At 47.4% G+C, this 26,956-nt stretch overlaps 3 protein-coding genes across 5 annotated transcripts; all 3 read left to right on the top strand.

Moving 5' to 3' along the window:
- The first annotated feature begins 508 nt into the window (after positions 1 to 508).
- LOC124646464 (choline-phosphate cytidylyltransferase 2-like) lies at positions 509 to 3,332 on the top strand. Its single transcript, XM_047186570.1, has 8 exons — positions 509 to 705; positions 891 to 1,004; positions 1,836 to 1,931; positions 2,020 to 2,062; positions 2,147 to 2,302; positions 2,438 to 2,506; positions 2,646 to 2,756; positions 2,843 to 3,332. Exons 1-8 carry the CDS (start codon positions 509 to 511, stop codon positions 2,939 to 2,941), a joined length of 885 nt encoding a protein of 294 aa, XP_047042526.1. The 3' UTR covers positions 2,942 to 3,332.
- Positions 3,333 to 3,496: 164 nt separating this feature from the next.
- LOC124706435 (plastidal glycolate/glycerate translocator 1, chloroplastic-like) lies at positions 3,497 to 6,155 on the top strand. Its single transcript, XM_047238101.1, has 8 exons — positions 3,497 to 3,966; positions 4,062 to 4,377; positions 4,474 to 4,735; positions 4,858 to 4,973; positions 5,088 to 5,197; positions 5,331 to 5,508; positions 5,624 to 5,753; positions 5,837 to 6,155. Exons 1-8 carry the CDS (start codon positions 3,601 to 3,603, stop codon positions 5,985 to 5,987), a joined length of 1,629 nt encoding a protein of 542 aa, XP_047094057.1. The 5' UTR covers positions 3,497 to 3,600; the 3' UTR covers positions 5,988 to 6,155.
- Positions 6,156 to 13,161: 7,006 nt separating this feature from the next.
- On the top strand, positions 13,162 to 17,365 carry LOC124706436 (plastidal glycolate/glycerate translocator 1, chloroplastic-like). Of its 3 annotated transcripts, none has more exons than XM_047238104.1 (9): positions 13,287 to 13,396; positions 15,164 to 15,277; positions 15,427 to 15,742; positions 15,842 to 16,103; positions 16,225 to 16,340; positions 16,459 to 16,568; positions 16,673 to 16,850; positions 16,976 to 17,105; positions 17,196 to 17,364. In XM_047238104.1, the coding sequence occupies exons 3-9, from the start codon at positions 15,541 to 15,543 to the stop codon at positions 17,344 to 17,346; spliced, it is 1,149 nt and encodes a 382-aa protein (XP_047094060.1). In that variant the 5' UTR covers positions 13,287 to 13,396; positions 15,164 to 15,277; positions 15,427 to 15,540; the 3' UTR covers positions 17,347 to 17,364. The 3 variants fall into 3 exon arrangements, with proteins under 3 accessions (XP_047094058.1, XP_047094060.1, XP_047094059.1); XM_047238103.1 differs by lacking the exon at positions 13,287 to 13,396 and adding an exon at positions 15,050 to 15,067; XM_047238102.1 differs by lacking the exon at positions 15,164 to 15,277 and having other exon boundaries at positions 13,162 to 13,396; positions 17,196 to 17,365.
- The last annotated feature ends 9,591 nt before the right edge of the window (positions 17,366 to 26,956 follow it).

Here is a 26,956-nt window from a genome sequence, read left to right as displayed (position 1 = left end):
ACGGTTTCATGTCAGGTTATAATTGTTGGAGCAAGCATGAGCGAAACTCGAACTTATGGTCGACTCCGAACTGGCATATGCTAGAATGAAAGAAGAATATTCAATAGCAGGAAAAGGCGGGTGACAATGGTGAGGCATGCACGTGGTATTACGCGTATGCAGTCCACAGAAATCGTTAGCGTTAGGCCATCTAGATACGAGCAGGTATCATGACGGGTCCGCTCCTTTCACAAAAAAAAAAAAATGACGGGTCCGCTTAACCAAAAAAAAATAAAAAACCGAGCGTGAACGCAAACGAACCAGATGGCCACCGCCGAGACGGATTTGGGCGGGCGGGCCCACGCGATGACAGCACTGTTCGCCCCAGCGCAGCGAGTGACGACCCCGTCCCCGTCCAGTCCCTCTCCCTCCCGCCTATTTAGCGCTCGCCGCTTCCTCCTCCCCTCCCCTCCTCAATCGCCATCCGGACCGCGCGGAGGCGACGCACACCCAGCCCGAGCAAGGAGCCATGGCGCGCGTCTCCAATTCCAAGAAGCGCACGCTCAACAACCGCAAGAAGGAGGAGGACGCCACAAACGCCACCGCCAACGCCAGCGCCGGCGCCGCGGGGACCGTCGACGGCCGCCCCGTCCGCGTCTACGCCGACGGCATCTTCGACCTCTTCCACTTCGGCCACGCCCGCGCCCTCGAGCAGGCCAAGCTGCTGTACGTCCCCCTTACTATTGTTCCGCTCCTCCTCCCACGAAATTCGTCCGACATGGCCTAGATCTAGGCCTGTTTTTGGATCTGGGATCGAGTCGTCCCGGTCTCGGTCTCGGTTTCGTCGCCGCGAATCGACGCTACCGGTTTTGGTCCGCACGCTCATTTCGATCTGCAATTTGCGCCCGCAGGTTCCCCAACACGTACCTGCTGGTGGGATGCTGCAACGACGAGCTCACGCGCCGATACAAGGGCAAGACCGTCATGGACCAGGACGAGCGATACGAGTCCCTGCGACACTGCAAGTGCGTAACCAATTCATCCCCATCTTTAATTCCAGAATGTTCCGTTTTTCTTCCTTCAGTTATTAATTACGAGATGCAGACACGCATCACTGCTACTATGCCCATCGTTACACATCACTTTCGGTTAATAAATTGCCCACTGCCAATCTGATCCCGTGAAAGCCACCAATACTAGTGAATTGCAAAAAAATCATTTCCTGTTATGCTCCTTGCTATTTTATGCACTGCCAATACAATAGTATGAATGTATCATGATATTCATTTCCAGTGGCCATGCTTATGTGCATACACCCTTCATTCAGTTAGTACGAGATGCAGACACGCATCACTGCTATGGACGTTGCACATCACTTTCGATTGATCAATTGGCACTGACATTCTGATCCCGTGAACGCCACAAATTATGAGTTGGGAAAAGTCCTCCTTTCCTGTTATGCTCCGGACTAGCTTATGCACTGCCAATAGAATAGTATGAATGTATATGATGATATTCATTTCCAATGCTCATGCTTATCCTATGGCTGTTACACATCACTTTCGATTATCAATTACGGCTTTGAATCTAATCCCTTGAATTCCAAAAATTATGAATTGCAAAGTACTTTCCTGTAGCACTGCCAATACAATAGTATGATAATATTCATTTCCAATATCCATGCATAATTTGATACTTGGCATATTTAGCTCGTTTTTGCCTTGTTTTAAAAACCAAGTAGATCACCTGATCTGATAAGTGTAAAGCCTGGATGTTTTATGATATTTAGCTCGAAATGATCGTTTAACTATTTATCTGCTCTGCTCGTCCTCTTAACTATTTATCTGCTATTTTAGGTGGGTTGATGAGGTTATTCCTGATGCTCCGTGGGTTCTCACTCCAGAATTCCTTGACAAGCATAAGATCGACTTTGTTGCGCATGACGCTCTGCCGTAAGTCATACCCACGCAAACGCTAGCATTTCAGATACACCCTTCATAAGCTCTGCTAACTATGCATTTTCCTTTCTACTCGTTTCAGTTATGCTGATACTAGTGGTGCTGCAAATGACGTCTATGAGTTTGTAAGTTCGCATCTCCATAGCTAGCATATGTTGATCGAAGTTGTTATCTGTACTACTGTTTGCTTATTCTTATTGTCGTATCAGGTTAAAAAGATTGGGAAATTCAAGGAAACGAAAAGGACTGAAGGAGTATCGACATCCGACCTCATAATGAGGATAGTGAAGGACTACAACCAGTATGTCATGAGGAATTTGGCACGAGGATACTCAAGGAAAGAAATGGGCGTGAGCTATGTTAAGGTTAGCTACCTACCCTTTTTTTTGGGGGGTGGCAAGCAGAGTTTTGCACATGGCTTGTTTTTGGTTTTCAGAACATAGTGTTGTTATTCGTATGCTCTCCCAGGTAATAACTTATGTTGGTTATTTTGTTTTCAGGAGAAACAACTGCAAGTGAATATGAAGATAAATAAACTACGCGAGACTGTCAAGGCACAACAAGAGAAGGTAGCCATCTAAAATCGAATCGTACTTGTTGGCACTTCACATATGAATTGTTCCTTTCAGATGCTACAGTAAACTTTATCTGGCTCTGCTGATTAGTTGTGCTGATCCCTTTGCCTGGTGCGCAATCTGTGCTATGTAGTTACAAACGGTGGCGAAGACGGCTGGAATAAACCATGAAGAGTGGCTGGCAAACGCAGATCGCTGGGTGGCCGGCTTCCTAGAGAAGTTTGAGGAGCACTGCCACGTCATGGTATATTATGCTTTCCTTAGAATCATCTGACTGGGAATTCCACGGAAAAGGGATATATACTGATGCGTCTATAACTATGAACTCAGGAAACTGCCATCAAGGACCGGATACAGGAGAAGCTGGGGAGACAGGCAAGCAAAGGCATAGCTGGTGGTTTCATGCGGCAGCCTGTGGCGGCGGCCTGATGCTTTCAGACCCAAAGTCAGGATATGTGAATCGAAGTTTGGGTGGTAGTGTGAGCACCAAGAGAAGTCGCTAGTGTGCTTGTGTCATGGAATGTGATGCTTGTGCGAGTAAAAGCAGTTGAGAGTTAGCTGGGCAAGATCTTTGTATTATTCTTTGTTTTTGTAAGTTGGAGGAGGAGGATGTGTGTTGTTGTTTTACACGGTTCTGTACGCAAATGTCTATAGCAGAGGCGTTTGGTGTCGACTGTCGAGCGTCTGCCTACTCTCTGGAGAGAGTTTTTGTTATTTGTTATGTTTTGTAGGTTGTACCTTTTGTAATGAGATGGATATATGTTCTTTTTAGCAGAAAGTGGAGCACAATTAAAATTAATAACGTTTGATGCAATTTGAACACGGCCTTGGAGAGTAGAGTACTGAAACCTGCTTGTGAGTGTGCGTCTGCTGGGGTGGTGACGGCTGAATGGTAACCCAAGGATACCAATCCGGATACATCCTGGCCTCCGATTTGTGGCCACATACGCCCGCATCGAACAAAAACACTTGAGAAGTCGGCTGGGCATCATCAGCAGCAGCAGCAGCAAAGAAAGAGAGGAAGGGGGCGGCATACTCTGCTTCGTTTTGGTCTCGGCTTCTGCTCTGCTCGGCGTCCAATCCCATTCATGGCAGCAGCGATGATTGGGATTTCTGCTTTACGTTCCCTCCACCCGCTCCCTCCCACCTTCTCGGTCTCGGCCACGGCTCCTCCCCGCGCCACGTTGCGGCTGCGGCTGCCGCTGCCGTTGCAACAACCCCGCTCCTGTACGTCTCCACGATGCCGATGTCGACGCCGCAGCCTTGCCCATTCTACTCCCCGCGGTGCCACGGCAGCTGCAGCGGCAGCTTCTTCGGATCCCTCAGGTGCCACCGGCTCCGCTGCCTTCATGGCATCGGCTCCCGACAATGCCGCCCTCCGCCACCGCCTCATCGCCCCCAAGGCCACCGCCGGCACCGGAGACGGCGCCGCTTCCGGAGGCCTGTTGCCCAGCGTGAGTCTTCTTCTTCTTCTCTCGCTCTGACCCCACCTCTCAAACTCAACACACGCTAGCTTACATTTTGGAAGTCTGCCGATGCACGCGTGTAGGTTCTTGGGATCGCGCAACTGGCGGTGTCGCTGGGCCTCGTGCTGGCCACGGACAAGTACCTGAAGCAGGCGTTCGTGGCCGCCTCCATCAAGTTCCCCAGCGCGCTCTTCGGCATGTTCTGCATCTTCTCCGTGCTCGTCGTCCTCGACCTCGCCACGCCGGCGCTCGCCAAGGGGTTCATGGACTTCTTCGAGCCCGCCACGCTCTTCATCCAGCGCTGGCTGCCGCTCTTCTACGTCCCCTCCCTCGTCGTCCTGCCGCTCGCCGTCAGGGACGTCCCGGCTGCCGCCGGCCTCAAGATCTGCCTCATCACATGTACGTACTTATTAGCTCGTTCAGATTCAGCAGTGAACTGCGATCAGAGGTTCTACAAGGTTTACATTTGTATTCCCCCTTTTTCTTCTTCTGTAGTTGCTGGCTGGTTAGCTTCGCTCACGGTGGCGGGATACACGGCGCTAACGGTGAGGAAGATCGTCAAGACCGAGCTCATCGCGGCGGAGCCGATGGGCAAGCCGTCTCCATTCGCCACATGGGAGTTCTGGGCGTGGGGCGCCGTCTTTGTGGCCTCGTTCGCGACGGCGATTGTTAACCCCACGGCGCTTGGCACCACGGCGAAAACATGCCTTCCGTTCATGCTCGCCTCCACTGTACTGGGATACATGGTTGGTTCTGGGTAATCAATTATGTCTTTCTGCTCATTCGTGTGTATTACACTTACACTTGATGTACATAGTTTAGTTGTACCAGTACCACTGTATCTTCATATGTCTGTCTGAACAGAATGGTGTTCTTCAGGCTGCCATCTGGTATCAAGACAGTGTTGCATCCGATCATCAGCTGCGCGCTTTCTGCTAACTTCTCGGCGGTAGCATACGGGTACCTCTCCGGCTCTGGAATGGATGCCGCGCTAGGTCTGGAATTTCATAGTATATCACTCTGAATATCTGCAGTTTCAGAACAGTTACATTACAGCTGCAGCCATTCCCATGACTAATATACGTCTCTCCAAACAAGTGGTTGACCAGGTGATTACCTGACAAAGGTGCCATCGAATCCTGGAGCTGGCGACGTCCTGATGGGTTTCCTTGGGTCTGTCATCCTATCGTTTGCATTCTCAATGTTCAAGCAGAGAAAGGTAATACACACCTATCAGTGTTAACTTTTTTGTGTGGGGGTATCAGTGTTAACTTGCAAGATAATTAGCTCTGTTTTGTTCTCCACGTTTATGTCCTTGTCTGATGATTAACTTGTGTCGCTGTGGACTCCAGCTTGTGAAGAGGCACGCGGCAGAAATTTTCACATCCATCGCCGTGGCGTCGACATTCTCTTTATACTCGACTGCTATCCTAGGACGCCTGATCGGGCTAGAGCCAACATTAACCATCTCAATCTTACCAAGGTGCATAACTGTTGCGTTGGCACTGAGCATAGTATCTTTCTTTGAAGGTAAACCCTTAACACATTCTCTGGCTTGCTTGTGTCTGTGTGTGATTTATCGTTGCCCAATTGGCATGTGCATCTTTCCTAAAGCAATGATTCGCGGTGTGTGCACGCAATGCAGGTGCAAATACTTCGGTAACAGCTGCCGTGGTCGTCCTCACGGGCCTGATCGGTGCAAACTTTGTGCAAGCGGCCATGGATAAACTTGGCCTCAACGACCCCATCGCTAGAGGAATCGGAACAGCTTCCAGGTAATTAACCAGATGAAACTTTCGGCCTGTTCTTGCTTTACTCTGAAACCATGACAAAATGCGATGGTGCTCTGTTGCTGCAGCGCTCATGGTCTGGGAACGGCAGCGCTGTCGGCCAAGGAGCCTGAGGCGCTCCCTTTCTGCGCCATCGCCTACGCGCTCACCGGCATTTTCGGCTCCCTGATTTGCTCCTCTTCGGCCGTCAGGCAAAGCCTTGTGTTCATAGCCGGCTGACAGACATGTATACACAACGACAACAACCTGTGATTAGTTTCTTTTTTATATATATATAAGAGAATGGGAAGTGGTCAGGGAACAAAAGTGCAAATTTTGGGTCGACATGTACAGATCGATGGTTGAAACAAGTGAAGATGTCACCGTGCGACTTGCTTGTGTGCCTGCAAATGTTCAGTGATTTCATTCCTCCGTTTTTTTTTCCTTTTTTTATTGCAAAATGGAAGGCTTCGTTGTTCTAGGTTTCTGCAGTACAACCTATATTAGAGCACAAAAAGTTTACCGTAGCTTAACACAAAAAGTTGCAATAGGCCACACAATGAAAACTGATTAGTGCAATAAGAAGCTCAAGCGAAACATGCGATCAAACAAAAGCCGCTTAAGCTTCTTGCCGCCAAGCTTCATCTACTCTTGATGTGCGTTGTAGTGCAGCCTACGATCTCAGACTCTATGAATAGAAGTGTTACGGTACAAACACAAACACTTACAAATACGTACATAAACTTATCATATAAACACACACACATTCTACCCATTGGCACCTCTGATACACTGATCCAGCGGGTCTAAAGATTAACGAAGTCTGTCAATGAAAACGTCATCTCTAAGTGAAAGAAATTTCTGCCTTTTATGAGACACCAAAGGATCAAACCTAGAAGATAAGATAAATAACAATACTATGTTCTGAACACTAAATAATCAAGGAGACCAGACCACTTTCCTCCTAACCACAGGTTAGTTATCATGCATTTAAGTTTCTATTATGAAAAGCTAAACCAGTCTAGCAGATGAACTATACAACAAAGGGAAAACCGTGCAAGCCCGAGCCCACATGCTTCGCGATAGTTTCTTACCACTAACCTATGAAAAAAGTCACAAACAAAAAGAAAATACACAACTCCTAGGCAAAGGCATCAAGAAGGAATTACCCCACGTGCGTTGATGTTGGCAAGTCCAACCATAGGGCGATATCGGGATTTTTATCCCTTAAATCAAGCTTCGAGTCACCACCTTAAACAAAGGGCACGACACATGTGCACGTCGATATTGTCAGATCATAATCAAGTGTTTTCCACCGAATTGTCAAAACGTATTGTTGAAGCCGCTTCTACCATCATCATTTGTCCAACTACCGACTCCTTGCTAATAGGATGTCGTTGGTGGAGAAGCTAGAAGTCGATGAAGTCCCATGCCACCATGCCTCCACACACTGTCACACCACTTTCGATCGAACATCAGCACGCATGACTTGATGCCGCGGGAAGAGACGTCGTGCATATGTAGCACATGCCAGGATCAGACAATGGAAATACATCTAGTCTCTAATGTGGTGTTGGCAATTAATGACACTCTCTACGGACTTATGGTTTTATCGAGTTGTTTATGAAGGAATGTTCTATGGATGATGCATGAAGACCATGTGTTTGATTCAAGGTTGTGTGCCATGAAGATAAGGGTATACATTGAGTATTGGCATCCACCATGTATTGGATTCAAGGTTGTATGCCATGCAGATAAGAATATACATTGAGTATTGGCGTCTATGTAATTGAGTTGAAGAGATGAATAAGACATGAGCAAGAAGACAAAGTTGAAGAGAAGATGAAGATGATGGATGAATCAAAGGTAGAGGTTGATCATGCAGATGTGACAAGGAGTTGGATTCTTGAAGATCAACACTCAAGTGCAACAATGTACCACAAGGGGTGAAGTAAACCCCTGACATGGTAAGATATTGTCAATTGTGTTGTGTAAACTAAGCCACGAGCTATGTGTTTGATATGTCTGCGGTTAGGCGTAACTTATGGGTTTACATCAAAAAGGAAGAAATCATATAACTCATGATAATATGGCATCAAGTGGTGATTGTCATCAAGTTTGAGAGGCGCAAGTTACTTCAAGATGTGCATCTTAGAGATATCACATGCTTGAAGCTTTCCATCCACTTTATGATAATGGACGTGTGAAGATATACCGAAGTGAGGTTTACCCGTAGAGGAGTATGGACATGAGCAAACCTAAAAGACCTTGTCGACCAGGCGCTTGCTTAGGCTTCGCTACTTAGAGCCTCACGCGTTAGAACGTTTCCAGCCATGAAAAAATGGGCGTGGATGACTCATTTGGATGTGGGTCTGTTCCCAACTTGGTGAGCATCCAGGCCTTGGTTCGTGCCTTGATTAAGCAGCGACTCAATCTGCACTCTACCAACATCATTTATTTATAACAACATGTTAGGGAAGAGAAGGTGAGATGACCCTCGATGATGTGGGAAGCGGCGAGGGCATAGATCTGGAGCTTGGGGCAAATGAAGGGCGGAGAAAACTGAAGGAGTATAACATGTGACTAAGATCGTTCTCACTTAAAAAGGAATGCCGGCAGTGCCAGTGTCGTGCCAATTTCCCCGCCGCACTCGATGGTGACTCCTTAGTGCTCCGCTTGGGCTCCTGGCGTTTTAATCTGTCTCAAGGAAAAGGCAGAAATTCATAATCAACAAAAGGTTAATTAACCATTATAACTTTTCGCAAGATAAGCACCACAATGCTAAAAAAAACAATCTTAAGAGCATCTCCAACAGGCGCGCTATATCGCGGCGCGCTAAAACTAAGATGCCGCGCGCGGTAAACAGATAGCGCGCGTTGTGCCGTTTTTTCCTCCGTCGGACGCGCTAATATGCAGCGCGTGCGCGCGCAGGAAAAATGGTCCTCCGCCAGGCGCGGCAAAATACAGCGCGCGCGGGCGCGGAAAACAGATTTCTAGACTATTTTGCATTCACAAAGATCAAATAAACACACATAATTGCATTCACAATTCATGAAACAAATGACACAAAGTGCAACAACATCACATAGTTCAACAAGGACACACAAAATGACGTAGTTCAACAATGACACACGACATATGGTTCAAATGGACAAAGTGGAACAATGCATATCACAAATGCATATCACACTTCCGCATTTTCCAAGTCAACACCTTCTTCTTCCTCCTCGTCATCTTGGGTTGAAGGAGGAATAGTAGCATTCATGGAAGACACGAAGCCTCCCGGTGGTGCTCCCATACTCCCATACACACCACTCACGGAGCCTCCCATGGTCCCTCCAAACACTCCTCCATAGCTTGGTCCTCCCATGCCGGCCATGCCTCCATAGCCTCCCATGCCGGCCATGCCTCCCATGGTGGGCATGGGCATGCTTCCCATGCCGGCCATGCCTCCCATGGTGGGCATGGGCATGCTTCCCATGCCTCCTCCAAACGTCGGCATGCCTCCTCCAAACATGCCGGTAGTGGAAGTGTTCATGTTGGCTACCAACGATCTCTTTTTGGCCAACACTTCATCGCGAAGAAGGTTGATGTACTCCTTTTGCCTCTCATCCATATGGGAAGTATCCATCAAGAAAAGCTTCCTCTCCTCCTCCGCTAGGCGTGCATGCTCCTCGGTGGCTTGCCTCTTCTCCTCCAAAGCCAACTTCCTCTCCTCGTTGGCGGCAATCCTCTCCTCCAAAGCGGCTCTCCTAGCTTCAATAGCATCCATAGCCTCTTTCTCCAAGTTTCGTTACATCTTTCTATCTTCATTTGCTTGCAACCTTGCATTTGCAATCCTCTCCATAGCCATGGCAATGTCATCATCTCCGGCTTTCTTTCCCTTCATTTCCTTGGCGGTCTTCCTACCATGCACATTCCTCCGCCCATTGTTGACGGAGTGAGGAGTGGAGCTTCTCTTCTTCCCTTCATCACTTGAATCATCATCATCGATGATTGTTGCATCACCGGTAGCATTGGCCGCCATAGTTGCCGCATCCAACTTGCGCGCGTCTTCCACTTCTCTTCATTCCCTAGCACTTCATAGCAATGATGCAAGGTGAATGGCTTGCCAAGAATCTTGTTGCCTTTCTTGTTCTTCTTTCCCACATCCCTAAACAATCCTTGAGCCATGGAGTTCTACACATATGCGGAAAAGAAAATAGATGAGCCATATGAAGTACAACCGTATTCTTCTCATATGAGCCATATGGTGAACATAGTAGAATGACTTACCCTATCATTCTCATTAGTGCCACTTGGATTGAGAACATCGATGTTGGCTTGCACGCCCGCCCATTTTTGGCAATCGGTGTTGATACCGGACCAACGGGACCGAAGTGAGCGCATGGTTCGCTCGATCCCACTTGTGTTTGTGTTGAAGTACTCCGTCATCCTCATCCAATATGTTTCTCTTGTTTGATCGGTACCGGTTGTTGGATCCATTCCAATTGTCAACCACGTCTTGCAAAGCAACTTGTCCTCCGCTATGGTGTAGTTGGCGGCCCGGCCGGGAGGGCGAGGTTCAATCAACCCTTCTCCTTCCTCATCTACATCCTCATATTCCTCCTCCCCATCGGCGGCTTCATCGTCATGCAAGAACGAGGATCCAACATTCATTGTCTCCATGAATGCCGCATCATCCACTCTACATTGCAATGAAATTCATTACCATCGGCTAGGTATGCATCTAAACCACAATTCGACAAAAAAGTAGTGTTTTTTACCTCTCGGGCATTTCACCATCCACCATATGTGCGCCCGCGCGGTTGCCGGACGGAGGCGTCGGCTGGGTCGGCGGAGGAGGAGGAGGAGGAGGCGCCCGGTTCGGCGCCGGAGGAGGAGGGCTGTCGGCGGGGGACGGGCGCCTTCGCTTTCTTCGGTGGCGCGACGGCGGCGGGGCCGAGGTGCGGCCGTTTGGTCGACGGCGCCTTCCCCTCCTCGGCGCGGGCCGCGCGTTGCCGGCTCCCTGCGCGGCCATCCGCGCCGCGGCGGCGCTGCGTGCGGTGCCCGCGCGGCGGGACAAAGAGCGCGCGCGCGCAGCAGCCGTTGGGTTCCGGCGTCGGCGCCGCCGCTAGGGTTTGGCGGTGGCGCGGCGGAAGTGGCGGCGGCGGAGGGTGTGGCCGAGTAGGGAGGGGTCGGCGGGTTGCCGGAGGGGTCGTCCATCATCGGGATCGCCGGCGGCGCGCGGAGACGACGGATTGGGCTCGGGGCAGCGACGCGGAGGAGGAAGTTTCAGCGCGGGGGATTTTTCGCGCTTGGACGAGCGATGCCGCGCGCGTAGCCGACGCGCCAGATATGCCGCTCCGGATTGTGCAAAACGCCGCGCGCCCTAAAAATTTTACAGCGCCGCGCCGTTTACCGCGCCTGCTGGAGCGCCACATTCCCTCCCGCGCGCGCTATATCGGACGTTTTTATGCCGCGCGGCCTATATAGCGCGCCTGTTGGAGATGCTCTAAGGAAGATGAGAGAATTGGGGAAGTCCCTCGTGACTTCTTGTTCACTCCAAGTCCATGGCGCTCGGGAGCATGGATTGATGCTCCCATCTCGCATCGTTCCACTCGGCACGACTGAGACTCCACTTCCCCATGCCCATGAAGATCTGGGGGGGGGGGGGGGGTGACTGGCAAGATCATGGTCCCCGGGTAGGCCCCTCAGGAATAAAGACCGACCACTCGACAAGGGGCTTCTCGGCCCAAGTACTTAGACGCTAGGCCAGGGTGCTCTCGATGATCTATTCGAGCCAACTTATATCAGGCCGATGATTAAACATGATGCGATTGAAACTAACCAAGATCGGATCCAAGGTATCTTGCTAGGGTTTTCACCGCAGCGGTAGATTGGCTCAACACTTGTAACCCTAGACCACCGTGTATATAAAGGATCCAGAGAACTACCAAGCAGATAACTCAGATCAAACATTTAATAATATCAACTTGAATAAATGTGAAATAAAACTATTGTTTAATTTTTTAAGCACTAATATAAACTAGGCCTAGTAGGCCTAGAGCTTCAATCACGACTAGAGGCGAAGCTAGCTGGCCATAGGAGCCTCGTCATAACCGGCGTGTGTGTCCATCTGATTGGTGTTTTCCCCAACAAAACCAACTTTTTGACATGCAGATCTGCACTATTTTTAGTGGATGCTCAGCCGCGGAGCCTGGGCAACTGCAGGGGCTATTGGGAGCTGGCTCCGCCACTGATCCTGGCCATGAAGCTCCAACTCATTGGAACTAGCTTTTCACACATGAGGCGCTAGATTCAGCACATGTTATACTTAGATTGCGACCTCTCTTCAACCATGTGTTCAAGATAAAGTCTCAAACAATTGAAGCTTAGAATTGTTGCGAAAAGGATTTTGAGTGAAATTGTCCACACACAAAATTCACGTTTTTCCTTAAAGATCTAAACCCTTCAATAATACGGTTGTTCCTATTTCACTCAAAGCAATAAAAATACACTATATATGGTTTTTAACCTTGTTCAGCCCAAGCACGTCATTACAACTGCTTTCTTCAAGCTAGTATATGCATCCTTAGTCTTAGTCTTCAACCCATACTTGCTTCAACTTTTTTAGAGTGGTCGTCTTCACCGTGGTTAATCCAGCTCCTCGAACTAAGTTCCTAAGTAAACTAGATAAACTTGTTAGTCCCATAGCCGTATGGTCATAAATCATCCAAAATCCACCGGGAGGCACTAGATAAACTTTCACACAACCTCTAAAAAGTTGTCTAAGGTGGTGGAGCTTTTTCTGGCAGACCTCCATACAAGTTTTTTTTTTTTGGAGTGTCTCATCTTACCATTGCGTTGGCATCGTTGGTGGTCGATGCTAAAGTTTGTTGCTGACTTTTATTGCGCCTTTTCATTTATTTTATAATAAAATGGTGTGCTCCTTTATATCTTGACATGTGTTGGTGCAAAAGCGACACGTAATTGGTACCATCTTTATATTAATATATTTCTTTTAACAAAAAAGTAGGGACACTGATATCATCATAAGAAAGAAAATAAAAAAGAGGAAAAAGAAAATCATATTCCCTATATTGCGACCAACGAGACTAATGCTTTACTCCGTTCTGGTTTCCGCTTGGTCTACTCCATTTCCATTCAGACCAGACCTTAAATCCGCACTTATTTTTTAAAACATGTTTGATTCTAGTGTATTGAGTCATTTTATCCCCATATTCAACAGAATTCTTTATATCTTAATACATTTTCTCCTATATCCAAATACTACCTTTCCCTAATGAATTAAGGGTTATATAGATTTTTAAGATAAAAGATAAGAATTTAATTCAGAGAATTATCCCCAGTAATTCTCCAAACTGTGCGCTCCCACCACCCGCTCCTTCCCTGGACCTTATCGGACTTGCCCGCGGCTCTCCGCCGTTCCAGGATGCCGATGTGAGCAACGCAGCCTTCCCTTTTCTACTCCCCATGCCTGAGCAGCAGCAGCACCTTCATCGCTCCCATCAGGTGCCACCAGATCCGTTGCCAACATGGCACTGCCTACCGACAGTGCCGCCCTCCGGCACCGTCTTGTCCCCCCCAACTCCACCGCCGGTACTGGGGACGCCGCCGCCTCGACCCCTTCCGGAGGCCTGCCCAGGGTGAGTCTTAATCTCTTGCTGTTCCTCCTCGCAATTCGCAAACTAAGCACGATAACATTCAGTTCCTTCTTTTTTTTTTTTTTTTTTTTTTTTTTTGAGAAAAGGGGCTTTCCCCCCGATTTCCATAAGAAAGCAAATGTCTTTTACAACTACAAAACAAGAGAAAGCAAAAGACCAGAGAAATAAAGCAGAAAAGTAAGCGATTCTTTTTAGCTCTAAAGCTATTACAGACCACCAAATGTAAGGAGGAAATTGCACATAACACTATATGTTGGGGCATGTTTTGCACAGAACCACAACCATGTCTTGTTTTTGCACAGAACACCATATTTTATTGTAATTGTTGCACAAAACATTAAATAAGGATGTTAGCTCGTTTGACTCACAATTAGGCTCATGGGTTGGTTATGTGCTGCCCGCGGACATCAACGTGTATGCGCGCGTCCTCTCGAAAAATCCTCGAGCCCGCCCATTAGTGGCCGAGGGAGGTGAGGAGGCGCGGGCCCACGCGCACATACAAACGCCGGCTGGTCTTAATAAATGAAGATCGCGGTCACGCTCCAATCACTTGTCGTCCCCACGCACACGCGCTAGCTGATCTTAATAACCAGGCGCGGAGGCCGGTGCCGGCCATCCTGTTGCGCGGTTCTGCGTGCCAGCCGGAGATCCTCCGCAGCCAAGCCCACCTCCCGCTGGATCTGCAGCGGGATCCGGTGTACACCTTCGACTCCCCGATGTGGAGCTGGTGGTTTGAGGCCGAGCACGATGCTCGGCGGTAGATGATCGAGGCGCATCTCGAGGGCCTCGACGACGATGATGTCAACAACGAGGCCTAGGAGGCGTACCAACCGCTGCCACCGCCACCTGTGAAGGAGGAGGAGTACGTGCCAACGAAAGACGAGTGTTCAGGGTACACCTTCCCTACGCCGCGCCACGGACGCCCCGAGGAGCGCCCCGATGGATTGGCCTCGAGGCGGCCATCCAGGCATCGCAGCAGGCGTTGCCACCACTGTCGTCGCCTGCGCCGGAGAACCTACCTCACCCTCGACCATTTTGCCCCTGGACCAGGGGCGGGCCCTAGTTTTGAGATGAAAAAGTGGACTCATTCCATACGAGGGAGGCGACGACGATGGTCAGAGACCGAGATGGTGGCGGCGGGGTCGAACAGTAGGAAGAGTTATGCGGAGGTCCTAGTCGGGGTCCACGCTGGAGTCCACGTATGTACTGTCAATGGGCTTATGGGACTAATTATGTATCAAATGACGTAACGACCCTACTTAGTGTTTTGTGCAAAAATTACAACAAAATATGGTGTTCTGTGCAAAAACAAGTCATGGTTGTGGTAACTTGCAAAACATGCCCCAACATATGATGTTATGTGCAATTTCCTCAAATGTAACAAATGGCTGCAAGAGCTAAAACATCATCCAACATGCCTAGAAAAGGAACCAAACGAGCAACCTACAGATGGGAGACTAAGCATCAGTTCATCAGTCTTCGGACCGTAGGCCGCCATCCATCCCTTCGATGCATGAAATGCCTCATTTGACAACTGCACGAACAACTTGGCTCCCAAAATGAGTGCATTGCGATTTTGTTCCTTTACCTACAGAATGGCCCATGAAGATATCATTTCACCAATCAAATTAGTAACAGCAATAGGATCCGCAGGTCTGATTGACCGGAAACACGCATTATTTCTCGTTTTCCAAATCGACCAAAGAATTGCAGAAGCTCCAACACAAATAGATGGTCTGTGTTTCACAGGAAAACTCCTGATCCAGCTCCCAAACATGTGTTGCACCGATTTTGGTTTATGTCGAAACCCAAAGGCACAAGCTGTGATGTTCCAGATATACCGAACAAGTGGACAAGAGAAAAGTAAGTGTGTAATACTCTCATCACATCCACAAAATTGGCACATATAGTCTCCTTTCCAGCCTCTTCTATGTAATACATCTTTTGTCAATGTACTTTTCTTGATTGCCAGCCAAAGGAAAACTCTGACATTCAGTTCCTTCATGTCATAGGTTCTTGGGATCGCGCACCTGGCGGTGTCGCTGGGCATCGTGCTAGCCACGGACAAGTGTCTGAGCCAGGCGTTCGCTGCCGCGTCCATAAAGTTCCCTAGCGCCCTCTTTGGCATGTTCTGCGTCATCTCCGTGCTCGTTGTCCTTGACGCCGTGGCGCCGGCGCTCGCCAAGGGCTTCATGGACTTCTTCGAGCCTGCCGCGCTCTTCATCCAGAAGTGGCTGCCGCTCTTCTATGTACCCCCCATCGTCGTCCTCCCACTCGCCGTCAGGGACATCCCGGCCTTATCCGGCCTCAAAATCTGCCTCGTTGCATGTACGTCCACATGGTGTGCTTTAGCTCCTTCATTTCAGCAGCTAATGGGCAATGGCGGCCAGAAAATAGTCTTCATTTTTGTTGCCCTTTTTTCTGTAGTTGCTGGCTGGTTTGCTTCGCTCACGGTAGCGGGATACACGGCGCTAACCGTGCGGAAGATCGTCAAGACCGAGCTCATTGCGGCTGAGCCGATGGGCAGGCTGTCTCCCTTCTCCACATTGCAGTTCTGGGCGTGGGGTGCCGTCTTTGTGGCCTCGTTTGCCACGGTGTTTGTTAGTCCCACGGTGCTTGGCACCACGGCGAGGACGTGCCTTCCATTCATGCTCGCCTCCACTGTCCTGGGATACATGGCTGGTTCTGGGTAATCAGTTGCTATGTCTTTCTGCTCATTCATGCGTACTACACTTACAGTTAGTGTACAGACTTTAGTCGTAGTACTGTATCTGCATATGTCTGTCTGACAACAACATGGTGTTTTTCAGGTTGCCATCTGGTATCAAGACAGTGTTACATCCGATCATCTGCTGCGCGCTTTCCGCAAATTTGTCGGCGGTAGCATATGGGTACTTCTCTGGGTCCGGAATGGACGCCGCGCTAGGTCTGGAATTTCATATATCAGACTCTGAATTTCTGTACTTTCAGAAATCAGAATAGTTACATTACAGTTGCAACCATTGCCATGACTCATAATTATCTCCAAACAAGTGGTTGACCAGGTGATTACCTGACAAAGGTGCCATCAAATCCTGGAGCTGGTGACGTCCTGATGGGTTTTCTTGGGTCTGTCATCCTATCGTTTGCATTCCCAATGTTCAAGCAGAGAAAGGTAAATACACCTAGCAATGTTAACTTGCAAGATAATTAGCTCAGTTTTGTTCTCCACGTGTGTGTTCTTATCTACTGATTATCTTGTGTTGCTGCGAACTCCAGCTTGTGAAGAGGCACGCGGCAGAAATTTTCACATCGATCGCCGTCACGTCTACATTCTCTTTATACTCGACTGCCATCCTAGGACGCCTGATTGGGCTAGAGCCGACATTAACCATCTCAATCTTGCCAAGGTGCATAACTGTTGCGTTAGCATTGAGCATAGTATCTTTCTTTGAAGGTAACTAAACCCCCAACGCATTCTCGACCTCTTGCTTTCCTCTGTGTTGTTTATCATTACCCAATTTGCATGTGCATCTTCATTTCCTAAGCAATGGTTCCCGGTGTATCATGTATGTACTGCAGGTGCCAACACTTCGGTAACCGCTGCAGTGGTTGTTCTCACGGGCCTGATCGGTGCAAACTTTGTGCAAGCGGCCATGGATAAACTTGGCCTCAACGACCCCATCGCTAGAGGAATCGGAGCAGCCTCCAGGTAAATTAACTTGATTAAACTTTCAGCATGTCCTTTTTAGCTTTTTACTCTGAAAGCGTGATGAAACTTGGTGGTGTTCGGTGGATGCAGCGCTCATGGTCTGGGAACAGCAGCGCTGTCGGCTAAGGAGCCTGAGGCGCTCCCTTTCTGCGCCATCGCCTATGCGCTCACGGGCATCTTCGGCTCCCTGATTTGCTCCTTTGCGGCCGTCAGGCAAAGCCTTGTGTTCATAGCCAGCTGACATGTATACACAACGACAACAACAACCTTCCATGAGTTTTTATACATGTATATATATAAATGAATGGGAAGTTCTCGGTGAGAAAAGGTGCAATTTTTTGTTGACATGTAAAGATCGATGGCTGAAACAAGTCAAGTTGAGAGCTCCTGTTGTCGCGGTTACTCTGAAACCATGACCAATGCAAACTCAAAATTACTGTTATTCACGCTGTATTTGGCAAAGGTAGCAAGTTTGTCCAAACATTCGCAAGAATTACACACACATGGGGCGAACCTACCTGTGGCCCTGCTCGCGTGTTTGGTGGGTCGCGTGACCTCCATCAAGGAGCGGGGAGCAGAATTCAGCCCGATTGATTGCCCAGAAAGCATCCACGTCGTGGCCAACATCTCTATCTCTATCTCTATCTCTATCTCTATACTACTTAAAAAGACTAAACTGGTTCCTTATTCTACCATCCACCGCAATACGTCAATTGCTTCGTCGTTTCTTCCGTCGTCGAGCTTCCTCGACCGTCGTCCACATGGGCCAGGCCCAATGACTCCGCTGATTCCGCCGAATCCACCTACCCCCTGCTCGATCTCCCCAAAATTCATCGACTCGGTCTTCAACCCGTCGATCTGGCGGTTGCATCGCCGATCTGCGTCCGCCCCATCGATGCGGCAGGCGCAGAAGAGGAGTTGATTTGGCGCGCTGCACCAAGCATGCTCATGCGCCCGCACCGAAAGCAAGAGGGATGCGGCGGCCAACGAACGGTTGACCAGATCGCCGGCTTGACACAAGGTCAGGAAGCTCTCCTACGGAACGCTCATCAAGGCGGACGATCTGGTGCAGCTAATCGACCGGGGGTGCGCTTCAATCGACGTTCCGCTCCTCAAAATCCAACGACAGGACGACCATGGTCCACCGCCGGTCGACGACCCTGCAGCCTCCTACCGGCCTGCGATTCAGCCTCCTACAGGCCTTCAAGCATCCGTCGAGGCAACGAAACAATAAGCTGCTCTGGCCTGCATCATCGGGTGAGCCATTGTTGCTGAAATGCAGCTCGTCGACTCAGCTCCATCTCCAGTACACGGGTAATATTCCTTTTCTCTGATCTGATTCCAGTTAGGTTGAGAGAGGAAGAGAGCACACGATGTTTGTTTCAGCGCCTACCTCCTGCGATGCTTGAAAAAGAGGTGTGGAGTGGCTCGTGCAAAATAAGAGACCTAATCTATAACTACTATTTTTTCCATATACTCCTCTTCTGTATCATCCTGGGCAATAGGCGATGCAGCATGAGAGGAGTGAAGTTTCAGAGTAACGAGTTCTTGTGCGATTTCTTGTTAGTTTGTTGACCGCGTGTATTTTAATCAGTAGGCTCGCATGGCATATGTTGATTTTCACCGTCTTCGAATTGCAGCAGATACAGCTGAGTTATCTTTCCCCACGATCTGTGTTCTTATCAGTCCCCATGAAATGAGATACATGTCTTTAATCCGTGCCTTTTCATCTCCCAGATCCACGGCAAGAGAACATTGTCTGATATTTGTCCAGCATGCATACCGGTTTCAAGTCATCTATTATTGGAGCAGGCCAAGTTTCTGAGTCAGCGTTGAAGAAGATGTTAAGCAACCAAGCAGAGTGTTTACTTTGTTTCTCAAATTCCCTCCACTAATTTCGATGTCTCTCATTATAATATATTGTAAGTATGCATGCTTTAGGAATCCATAATGTATTGAAGGCAATGTTCATTTGTGTATTCATCTTTTCTAGGACTAATTAATATAATGGTGTTCTATGTACGTAGTGCTAACAAATTTATCGGATTGGACAGTCTAGCGGTGCGCATATTGCTGCTTGTATTCTCGTAAATCAAGCTATGAAAGAATATGGTGAAATAGATACTTCCAATTAGAGTGTTGGGAAACTAAAAGCTTACTTCGGTATTTCTGGTGGGTAAGCATATGACTAGCACAATTTATTGGGATTCCTTTTTCTGTTAAAATTTGCATGTCAAACATTGTATTGGAAGTAGAGTTTATCTCCTGCTGCAATTTAGTCTACGGTGCATCTCGGAATGGTACTCCAAATTTAAGGGAGATGACATTGTCTTTTAAGCAATATTAGCTTGGAAGTTAGAGACTCGAGTTGTAATATGTTCTAGAAATCGGGTCTTGGAAGCCAATGCTACTTTTGGAATCCTAGGCCGTAATAGCATCACTTATCACATTTGTTAGGAGCATCTTTCCTGATTCAAATGCATAAGAATGTCTCGGAATAGGTGTATTGGCTTTAACATTTGAGTTCTGGTATCAGCCGTTATAATCTTCTTAATTTGGTTGATCATTTAAATAGGCATGGCATGTACCGATATATCTTTCTCATGTATTCATCTTTGGCTGGCAGTATTAGAATGACGTAAAAATATATTTACACACTAAGAAGAAAATAGCAACAGTAAAATGTTGAAGTGTAAAAAAACTCAAATCCAATTTTATTCTGGATGTGACCTTGTCATCGAAGCACTTGATGAGGAGCAAGCAACACATTATGTGGCTTGAGGTGAATATTTTGAATCAAAAGCATCAGGCCATAGGAACAGGACATCTCTTGTGCACAAATAGATCATATGACTGGAATGAAGTTAGAAAGGTTGAGAAAGAAGTTCTAGGTTTTATCTCAGTGCTGCCCTTCAAATTCATAGACTGTACAATAAGATAAAGTTCTTTCTAGACCTTGTTAGTGACTTAATTGTGGACTTGTTAGTAACTTAATTTTGTTCCATACCTGGTGGTGGATTTTGCAAAGGTCATTGCTTCGTGAGATTTGCAGAGCTATTCTGCGAACAATGATAAGGTTTTATCTCGGTCTAGGAAAGATACCTTTAAAGCATACAAGGGGGTTACTGTTTCTGATGTTTATTAACTTATTACACTGGTCTCTCTCATATGTCAGGTTGTGTTGTTTTAGCGGAGCAGTAAAAAATCAAGTTGATAAAGTGTTGATAGTTGTTACTACTGGAATATCATCTCTCATGTATTAACTTATTGGTGATTCCTAGATAACAGTGTAAAGATGTACAAAGATGCAACCTTAACAATATTGTACTAGAGATTCAGTTGGGACTCCGCAAAAGAAGGATTCGGCTGGGATTTACGAGTGCTGATGTCAGTATATTGTATAAAATTGAAGTGGTATGCATCAAATTTATTCAATGTGCCACAGAATTAATTTGCAAGGTTTTACTTGATCATATTTCTCTTATTTGCAAGTATTTGGGATATGTGGAGAGAACAAAGGCATGATTGTTCTGAATAAGCTTATTCAGGTCTTGACATTCTAGATATTTTGGGACATTTGAGTCGGGAGGATATGCTTCAAGAGGATGCAGGAGTTTTTTTCTTGAATGATGTGAATAAGTTACACGAGCTTCAGGTAAGTAGTTATGAAATTGCTTGCAGATAACTTGTTAGGACTTAGTAACTTACAGGGTCTAAATCTGTTTATAGTACTTCTCCAGTATTGAGATTTTTCAGATGCTTATAAACGAGCAGTGTTTTTTTTGCTTACTGAATTTTGTTGAATATTTATTAAACCAAATACAGGTTGAACCAGATGGTACGACTTCCTCCTCTGTCAAGTTGAAAACATGTAGCAGGGTGTCCTCAAGATATATGTACCTCAACGTTGACCCGTATGTTTCCACTTGATTCAGTTTTAAGCTAGCAGGGTGTTGATAATTTGTAGTAGTGAATGTTATAAGTTTAAACATATCGTGTTGGGGCTCCGAGCAAGGCTAGGTCGTCGCCGTCCACCATCTTGTAGTCTGTAACATTCCCGCTGTCTGTCCAAATATCGAGTAGATCTTGAGTTTTCCCCTAGAGTGGCGTGTTCTGGTTTAGATTTAGGACAGACGAATTTTGAGGTTAGGTCCATGATGTGTTAGTTTTTGTGTCGTTCCCATTTTGACTATGACTTTTCTTACTTATTTGCTTGTGTCGTTACCATGAAAGTACTATGCAGATGATAGCTTTTTTTTTAATCTATCAGCATACGTAAACTGATGCCAGTTTTCAATTTTATTTTCCTTTTTCTCAGGTTTGTTCCTACCCCACAGAACAACCCATCTTCTTAGTCATATGCATTTGAGATGCTTAATGGGGTGATGGTATACACCTCAGCTGCCGATAGCGCCCTGAGATCATACATACCAAATGAAATTGTTGATGGCTTGCTAACCTGAGATCCTTTGTCTCCATGGCCGGCGGCTTCCATGGATGATGTTTAGTGGCCGGAGGGAGCATCAAGAAGAAAGAGGTAACAAGACGAGTGAATTCCAGGCCACATCTAACAATCACACTTATCAACCAACCTGACCTTTGTTTGTACTATTGTCTCATAAAGCTGTTTGATCAACAATTCATTGTGAATTATTACTTAGAAGTTTCTCTATATTTTTATGCAAATATGCAGTAGACATGGTTCAGAAAAAGGGGATGCAGTCGAACACAATCAAGAAGATGAACGGAGACGTTGTCAAGAAGATGGTTGCATTGCATTCTGGAATTATAATTCAAGAGGTAAGTGTCTTCTCTTCTGATGTATGCTTGTTTCGTTTAAAGAAAAGCGATGCGCACATGCTCCGTCTTATAGTGTAGCCACCCCACTATTCTGTTATCAAACATTTTCTTCCATGACTACTGTACAATATGTGCATAATGACTGCATCTTATAAGGCATGTTGTTCTGTCTTCTTTCTTATTTTGCAATCGATCAATATATTGTAACTTGTTGTTGTAACCTATGATATGTAATGATTATCAGATGTGAATTATTGAGTCACTGATTCTTTCAAGCATTTAAGAAGCCGATAAAGAAAGTAACGGGATTGAAGCGACAAGCCAACTGGAATGGCATACCATCAACTGTCATGTTTTTGATTCGCTTGGTTTTCTGCCATTCCATCAAAGTATCATGGCCAAGTAGATTTCATGAAGCTGACACAATATGTGCCTTTTTAGCTACTGACGATATAACATAAGACAGTGAGAAAAACACACATGAACTTATCTTTCCTTTTATTACATCATAATTTGTATATCGTTTATTAGTTTTTGTTTTCCTCATACAAGTTATTGTTTATTGGAATCTAATATGTACTATGGAGGGAGTCACATAGTTTGTGAAGTAATTAGTTTGGTGTGTCACGGAATCTCAATGGGTTTTATAAGGCTACTATATAGTATGATATATAATTTTATCGAGTAGTATATTTCAAGCCCATATGAGCCATGAACTATTTTCTTAATACTTGGAATGTAATTGGAAAAATAACTTAATGTACTAAATTTTGCTTGATTGATAATCATGATGAGATTGAATTATTCTAATCTTCCAAAAGCAGTTTGCAAGATAATGGCATAGAACATTGATAGGATGAAGAAAGAAGTATGAGGAGTCTTTGACTTCCAGCAGTGTGGTGGTGTGGAAAGAGATGTGCAACAAGGAACCAAGAAGGATTAAGGAGAAGCATAAGAAAGGGCTGCTTGATTGGATTCATGGGCTGCCATGAGGGGTATTTTTTATCCTTTTGTTTATATGGTCTCCTGTTTTCTATAGTTTGTATGTAATTTTTCTATTGGTTCCTTTTATATATTTTTTTATGCTGTGGGGCTTTTGCCCCACAGTCCACGGTTAAAAAAAAAGGAACCAAGAAGGAATAGAATCAAGTGCCTGAAGTGGCAAGAAAGAAGTGGGCATTCATTGCAAGCCAAAAAAATGAAGCTGAAGTATAGGCTTGACAGCCTAAATTAAGGGTAGCTGTATAATAGATCGTGTGTTAGTAGTGTTGCTTTTTAATTGATAGATTTGTGCAAGGAACGAGATTTATGTGACTACTTGGTTGAAAAATATAACAATATTTTTGTTTTATCGCTGAATGCCCATCTTGCATTTTTTATGAACACATGTGCCTACAATGAGTCGGTGAATAGAATTGAATCATAGCGTGGACAAAGATGATTCTATTGAAGTTCTTTGCTAGAAGGAATGTGTTTTCTGTAAGGAAATATGTATCTTTTATATATGTATATTTATAAATTAAATTTGTGTCCCGTGGCAACGCACGGGCATTTGTACTAGTGATTCTCAAAGCATCCTTGAGTCAGGTCAAGGGAAACGTCTGAATTGACCTCTTCTAGAGCCATCATCGCCTCATGCTCTACTGATGCAAAAAAAGACATCTTCGCGCGTGTGCCCGCGGTTGGAGATGGCGGGAGCACAAGCGCGCTATGGTGAAAAGGGAAAAACGGGTGGGAAGGATTTTGTCACCTTCCGCCGAATACACTCCACTCTCACCGTCCGATTTCAAACCCTTCATTTTCTCTCATTTTCGAGTTCCATCTCCGGTTCTAGAGCAGGTAAGTGGCGTACCAAACTCCGGTCGGCGACTGAGGTGGCGGCAAGACTACTTCCTCTGAGTTACCACACCGCTAGCTTGGTCGGCTAGGGTTAGATCTTATTTTGCTAGGACAGATGTGGCTAGGTTTTGCATGTGTAATGCTTGTTCATCGGTGATGTAGGATTGGCAGTGTCCAAATGTACTACTACTTGATGAAATTTCACTGATATTTCCAATTACTTGTTTGTAGCAATGTAGATTCAGATATTTGGTAGTGGTAGGGAAGAATTTTTTTAATAATACCTTTTCCCATTAATTCTACAAATAATACTCGATTTTAATTTTTTTCAAAAATAATACACCGTCGGGTTAGGGGAACCCGATTAGTACTAATCGGGTTTCTCTAACCCGATTAGTACTAGTCTCGATAGAGGAACCCGACTGCCCCGGGCTGCATGTGCCTGCATGCATGTGCTAGATGCTAATCGGGTTAGTGTTCCCCGATTAGCACTAATTGGGTTCGGGAAACCCGAATAGTACTAATCGGGGAACACTAACCCGACGGTGTATTAATTTTGAAAAAGTTCAAAATCGAATATTATTTATAAAATTAACGAAAAAAATATTATTAAAAAAATTCGAGTGGGTTAGTGGTTGCGCAATTTGTGTAGTGTTAGACCTACTAGTTGTTGCATTGATTTGTGACACATGGTGATTGTAAGACACAATGTCAGACAAATTTAGGCAGACCATGATCTATGTTGGAGAGTTGTAGATCCCCATGCAAGTTCCTGTTTCACAACCCACTCTTGAGACCAGATGTCGGATGTGTCATTGTCGGAGGGCCATGTGGATAGCCTCGTCGCTAAGGTGGCGGCAAAGATTGCCACCACAAAGAATACGAAGATCAAGAACCGCACTGACGCGAAGAAGGCGATGAAGTTTGCACATAAGGGGGCTATGAAATGGCTTCCATTCATAGCCACCTTTATTCTAGAAAAGATGTGGAAACTCATCAAAACTTAAGAGTGGTTTGCAAACTAACAAGAGCATTAAAGAAGTTCATCTAACTATCGTGGTCAAGGTCGTGCTAACGTTAGCTAAACTCCTATATGGAGGCAGCTCTCTTATATTGTACGGGTCTGGTTTCCTTTTTCAGTTTCTTTTCAAGTAGCACTAACAATCTGTACTTGTAATGCTGCTATCCTACTGAACTATACGGCTCAGGTTTTCGAATCCACCGTCCAGATCAATCTTTGTAACTGAATCCATGTATATCCCAAAGTGAACACATGAGTTCTGTTTTTCATCTGTGGTTTTGCCCACTGAGCCGCAATCTGCAACACTGCTGTCCCAACCAAAAAAATTCTTTTGCATATGACTGAATAAAGAAATTCGTTTGGGACTGTTCATAGGTTATTTGTTTACATCGATGTTGTCTGCTCGAGGGAAACAAATTGGTCCACTGTTTTCTGTCGGAAGGGAGCACTGAGAGCATCAAACCGTCCCACAAAACACGCTGGATTAAGCGTTTGGGGGACGTGTTTCGTTCGTGTCGCGTTTCCCAAACAAAATTTCGGAAATTTTAAACTTAACGAGATTCGATTAGATTCGTCCAAATTTACATAGATTCGAACGAAATTTGACTAAATTTAAACTAAACCTAATCTAGAAGTACTTGCGGCGGCCGGAGGCGTCGTAGTACTGCTGGAAGTTGTACATCTCGTCGGTGACGACCTCCTGCTTGACGCGCTCGTCGACGGGCTCGTCCTTCACCAAGCCGCTTGGTTCTGCCTCGCCGTCGCCGGTGAGGTCCACGAGCGGCTTGCCGGAGTCGCGGATGGACATGGCGATCGCCATGTCGACGTCGCCCCTCCAGGCGTCCTTGTCGTTCATGGACGCCAAGAACGCCGCCCGCAGCACTGGGCAGACCTCGGGGTCGTCGGCTGCCGGCGATGAGCCGCTGCTGCCGCTCGTACTCCGCCGCCAGCCGCCGCTCGCGACGCTTCCTCCGGCTCCTCCTTCACCTCCGGCTTCGGGATGAGGAGGGCGTCGTCGCGCCTCCCTTGCTGCCGCCGGCTGCCGCTGCCGCTGCCACCACGCCTCGTGTTGACGGGCGTTGCCGGCTCCTCCTTCACCTCCCGTTTGGGGACGGTGTAGGGCGCCGAGCGGTACGATGAGGACGGCGTCGATCGCGCCGGTCCTGAGGAAGAAGAGTGCGAGGAGGACGAGTACGTCGTCCTCCTCGGCTGCCATTGCGGTGGTCCTCCTCGAGGAGACGGTGGCGGTGATGACGACGTCTCCAACCTTGGAGCGCCGTTGCGGATGCCGCGGATGACGTTCTCGAGGGTGCGCCCCGGAATGCCCAGAATAGGGCGCGGCCGTCCTTGTTCCAGTTGTTGGGCCCGCCGACGAGCCCCTGGGTGTTGTGCATCTCGACGTCGTACTTCGCCTTGAAGTACGTCTTCCACCAGTCGTCGTTGTTGTTGGCCGCCCACGTCGGATCCTGCCGCTCGGCGGCGGTGAGTTGAGCCCGCCGGGCCCTGATGCCGTCCCTCCATTGGCCCGTGCCCGGCTTCGGCGGCGGCGGGACGCCAATGCCGTTCACGGCCATCTTCCAGCCGCCGCTGCTTGGCAGCCGCATGTCCGGCGGGACTGTATAACCGGCGTGGTACAGCGCCCACGCCTCCGGCACGGTTAGGCTGCCGCGGCCGAAGCCGTTCGCCGCGGCGATCTTACGGGAGGACGAGGTCGACATTTTTGGAGCAGCGAGGAGAATATCTGCGAGGGGGAGGCGGCGACGAGAAGGTTTGGGAGCGGTGAGAAATTGGGACGAACTGCAGGGCGTCTTAATGTACAGCAGCGGCAGCGGGGTGGTTGCACGCAATAACGCCGGCGCGGACAGCCACGTGGCCATGCACGACGAGACGCGTCTCTGCGTCGCCTGGGAAAACAGGGACGCCATTAACGTCGCTTGACCAAAGGTAGGCGACGGGGTTTTAGCCTTCCGAGCCGCTGACGCGTCGGTTCGCCTCGCTTTTCGTTGTGTCCGCCGTGCCCAGAGCGTCCCCTGTGGGACGGGGATGGGCTCGGGGCGCCGGACACCGTATCGGGCGCGCCGGACAAAATTGGGCTTTGGGGGACGCGGCTGGAACAGATTTTTGGTCCGGCGCGCCCCAAATTGCTTTGGGGGATGCTTTGGGGGCCGCGGCTGGAGATGCTCTGAGAGCC

This window comes from Lolium rigidum, chromosome 4, assembly GCF_022539505.1.
Source record: "Lolium rigidum isolate FL_2022 chromosome 4, APGP_CSIRO_Lrig_0.1, whole genome shotgun sequence".
Classification (NCBI taxonomy): Eukaryota; Viridiplantae; Streptophyta; class Magnoliopsida; order Poales; family Poaceae; genus Lolium; species Lolium rigidum.
Note: the sequence above shows the minus strand (reverse complement) of the source record. Positions and strands in the feature narration are given on the sequence as shown.